This window comes from Vicia villosa, linkage group LG2 (genome assembly GCF_029867415.1).
Source record: "Vicia villosa cultivar HV-30 ecotype Madison, WI linkage group LG2, Vvil1.0, whole genome shotgun sequence".
Classification (NCBI taxonomy): Eukaryota; Viridiplantae; Streptophyta; class Magnoliopsida; order Fabales; family Fabaceae; genus Vicia; species Vicia villosa.
Window position 1 is genome coordinate 195,071,398 of NC_081181.1, and position 4,410 is coordinate 195,075,807.

Here is a 4,410-nt window from a genome sequence, read left to right on the forward strand (position 1 = left end):
GAAAACAATTTTGTGCAAGCAGAGTAAAGAATGGAGAAATTCACTATAATTGTGTTGATTATTCACAATTTTTTTTCACGAGTTAACTCCGATGGGTATAACGTGAAGGATTTAAAATAAATTAAATTGGTAACGAATAGATATTTATCAATTAAATTATAGTCTATTATAATAAAATATAATTATGAATGACCTACCTTTTTAGAAATTTGAGAGATTACACTAGAAAATAGTGAATATGAGAGGATTACTGTTTATATTGTGGTTTAAGATTTTTAACATGTATTAATTAACAACATTTAAATAGTTTAACAGTTAAACGGTTGAAGATAAAGACCTATCATTGAACTTGACTGAATAGTTCGATAAATCCCTTTTTATTTTCACACTAATAAAAAAAGAGAAAAGTACACACATCAGAGTATTCAGTATGGTTTCCACCTCAAAGTTCTATACTTTTTTCCTCCATGATGTTCATAAACAAAATCAACCTGAGGAATGATCCTATAAAGCATGTCATCCACCTTCTTGGAATACCACATCCTCCATCTCTCCCAAAATATAATTGGAAATATCAAAACTCCAAAACCAAAAGTGAACCCCAACTCAGCACTTAGGAAGTTCCAATCAATATTTGAACTCTCATCATGTGTTTCAGATCCTTGTGGTTCTGGTGAACACCCTTTTTCACCATTGGAATATTGAGTCAATGGCGGTCCAAATAGCCCTTCATTACCGATAAATGAATCTGCTTGAAATGACTGAATTTGTGTTCCAGTTGGTATTTTCCCCACCAAATGATTGTATGAAAGGTTCATAACTTCAAGAAATGATAAACTTGCAAGCTCTGGAGGAATCTCTCCACTCAACGAGTTGTTGGAAAAATCTAAGGACTCGAGATGTTTTAGATTGCTTAAGGAAGAAGGTATCTTTCCCGAGAAAGCGTTTTGTGACAAATTAAGTGCATGCAGTGCTGTAAGATTCATAAGCTCTTCAGGTATTGGTCCTTCAAAATTGTTGGATGAGAAATCCAATGAAGTAAAAGCAATAAGAATTTTAACCAAATTCAATGTTCTACCTTTGTTGACAATTGTAACCGAATCCTCATAACTTCTAAGACCAACACCTTCCTCAAAAATATGAGAAACTATATGATCAAGCAAAAAAGGTGGTTCCGATGCTATAACTTTTGCTAGCTTCATTTGAAGCTCGCTATTGAGATCTACTATTGCGGTTTTGACATTCGTGGGATTGAAGTTATCGTAGAGATTGAAAAATAAATGACCAAACTTTCCACCTTTATCTTCATCAATCATCAATGCTTTCCAGCTTTGTAACAATGATGGTGGTAATGTACCACTAAAATTGTTGTTTGCTAGATCAACAATTTGAATTGTCTCCCAATTTGCATTGTTATTAGGACATTCAATATTGCCATGCAATCTGTTTGACCTTAAAATCATGACTCTTAGTGAGGAGTTTTTCTTCAAGAAGCAAGGAAATTTATCAATCAATTGATTGCTTCCAAGGTTGAGAACTTGAAGGTGTTTGCAATTAGCCAAAGATTTTGGTATGGTTCCTTTGAGAAGATTTCCACTTAGATCTAGAAACCTTAGATCACAAGATTTTGAGAATGCATCGGAAATATGACCGTTGAGTTTGTTTCCACCAAGGTTTAGTAGCCTAAGAGTGTTGCTCCTTTTTGTCAAACACATTGGAATTTTTCCATTGAAGCTATTATAGGAAAGATCAAGTGCTCTAAGGCCTGAAATGTTGCAAAAGGATTCATGGATTGTTCCATGGAAACTATTGTTTGAAAGAGATAGGTAATATAGGAAAGGCATATGATTTTCAATGTCTTTCAAGCTAATAGAATTGAATTTATTGCTTGAGTAATCCAAATAGATTGCATTTTTCAAAAAAGTTGGAGCAAGGCCATGAAATTGGTTGGAATGAAGGTCAAGTTTAAACAAATTCGAACTAAGATTATGCAAAGGCCCTTCAAAACCGGTTAGAGAGTTATAGGAAACATTTAGAACAATCATAGAATCAAATCTCCAAATCCAATTAGGAATTTTTCCTGAAATTTGGTTGTTAGATAAGTCTAGGTAGAGCATTGAAGACCTATATTTCAAAAAGTTTGGAAATGCTCTCAAATTGCATGAAGGCAACCAAAGATTTATCAAACTAGGAAAAAATGATGATGCATCATGTCCATCCTTTATATTTGCATCAACAAACAAGTTGTTGTGTCCAAGATCAAGTGTGGTTAAATTTTGAAGCCTTCCAACCACATCAAGTTGTATAGTACCATTGAACTTGTTTTTGGTAAGTTGAAGCAAAATAAGTCTTTTGAGTTTGAAGATAGACATAGGAATAGAACCTTCAAAATTGTTTCCACTTAAATCAAGCATCTCTAATAACGACATAGACGCATTTGGAAATTCTTCTAACACACCTTCAAATTTGTTGTAATAAAACATGAGTTGTTGAAGAGATTGAAGTCGAAACAAAGATGAAGGGATTCTTCCATTAAACTGATTATCTCCTAAATCGATGCTAATGAGGTCTACAAGTCCTTCAAAATGAGTAGATGGAATTGTACCATTGAAATTATTATGATTGAGGGACAAAACTTTGAGGGACTTAGACCTATTAAAAGATGGAAGAGGACCAATGAAGTTGTTGTATGACAAGTCTAGATGAACAAGTTGAGTAAGATCAAACAATGAATTAGGAAGTGTACCATTAAGTTGACAATTTGATAGATCTAATGTATGCAATTGCCTCAAATTGTGAATAGACTTTGGAATTGGTCCTGAAAAATTTGTATGGCTAAGATTCAAGTTGTGCAAAGATCCTTGATGAGTGAAGTTTGGTAGGGAACCATGAAGACCAAGATTGTAGGAAATATCAAGCACTTGTAGTGAGGGTATTTGGAAGATCTCAATTGGAAATTTTCCATTGATAAATTCATGACTTAAGTCAAGAGCTATAACATCTCCTTTGTTGTTGCATGTAACTCCATTCCATTCACAACAATGCTTGCTTGGATTCCAATGAACAAGTTTGTTGGAGTTGGTTGAGTTAAATGTGAGGTTGTTTTTCAATTGGAGCAACAAAGATTGTTGATTACCAGGATAATAGCTAGTCACAAGAACACTATTGATGATGAGGTTTATGAGACAATAGGGTAGCAAAGGGAGACATGAAATCATTTTCATTTTAAGATAATTATGAATGAGAAACAAAGTTGCTATGAAAATGGTTTATGTTTTTTTTTAATATTTTTGAGCTTATGCTATGCTTTCTATTTATAGATTATTTGACACATCTTGGACGCTATGCTATTTTCCACAGGATTCAAATCTCTACTCACCAAGGTCTACAATGTTACATATTTCCAACAAGACTAATCAAATTCTTCCCAATTGACCAACGTAGCTAAATTACTGGTTGAGGACTTTGAATTTACGGGTGGTACACAATCACTTCAAAGGTGACTAGGTTAAGAATAAATTGCGATGAACTAAGATTTTCAAGATTTAAGTCGGTGCTCTAATAGGAAAACTTCGATATTTAAATTTGACTGGTAATTTGTATTAGGTTTAATTTTTGGGAATACTCATCCCATATCTATGGAGTGTTTCTCCAGCACAGTAAAAAGTCACCGTTGTCTTTAGAAATTGGGGATATATTTTCGGACACAACCTTTTTATGCACGCGTCATCATAAATCGGTGAGTTACCATTATTTTTTTCAAATTTAATTCGGAGAGGCATCTCCACATTAAGGTGAGTCCGAAGATGAATCTCCGTTACAATTCTTAATTTAAAACTCATAGAATTTTACGGAGATACAACTCCAAAATATGTTCTGATAGGTCAAACCAAAAACAATTGCAGAATGTTGAAAAACAGCACAAACTAACATCAAAATATTTAAGATTACATAGGTAATTGTTGGCATAAATTTATCATTATATTTTATTATAAATGTGTAGTTCAGGATGTTGCAACATCTTTAGAATATTTTTGCTCGATCTTGGAATCGTCGCATCCACTTCAATCGGACCCTTTGATGAGTAATGGTAAAATGTACTTCACTTGACCTTTAAATCATCATCTGTTTTCAGTTCAAGCTTGATGAAACATATCTTCCATTCACCATCAATTGAGGGTGAACGATACTCGAGCTTGACAACTCTTAAATTTTTTGGATAGCGTAGAAGAGCATCCAGTTTGGATTTCATATCGACGAGAGGCATGTCCTCGGAGACCTTGAATTGAAGTGAGGGTTTTGCCCGATTGAAATACACATATGTAAGATGGGGATATGTATTCATTCTGGAATGTTGCATTTTTTTAAAGAACATATGATGAAAGAGCCCCTACTTATACATGTTTTAGA

General features: G+C 33.7%; 1 protein-coding gene across 1 annotated transcript; it reads right to left on the bottom strand.

The window, feature by feature from the left end:
* Window positions 1-425: 425 nt before the first annotated feature.
* LOC131651003 (receptor-like protein 47) lies at window positions 426-3,224 on the bottom strand. Its single transcript, XM_058920693.1, has one exon. The coding sequence runs from the start codon at window positions 3,222-3,224 to the stop codon at window positions 426-428; it is 2,799 nt and encodes a 932-aa protein (XP_058776676.1).
* Window positions 3,225-4,410: the final 1,186 nt, after the last annotated feature.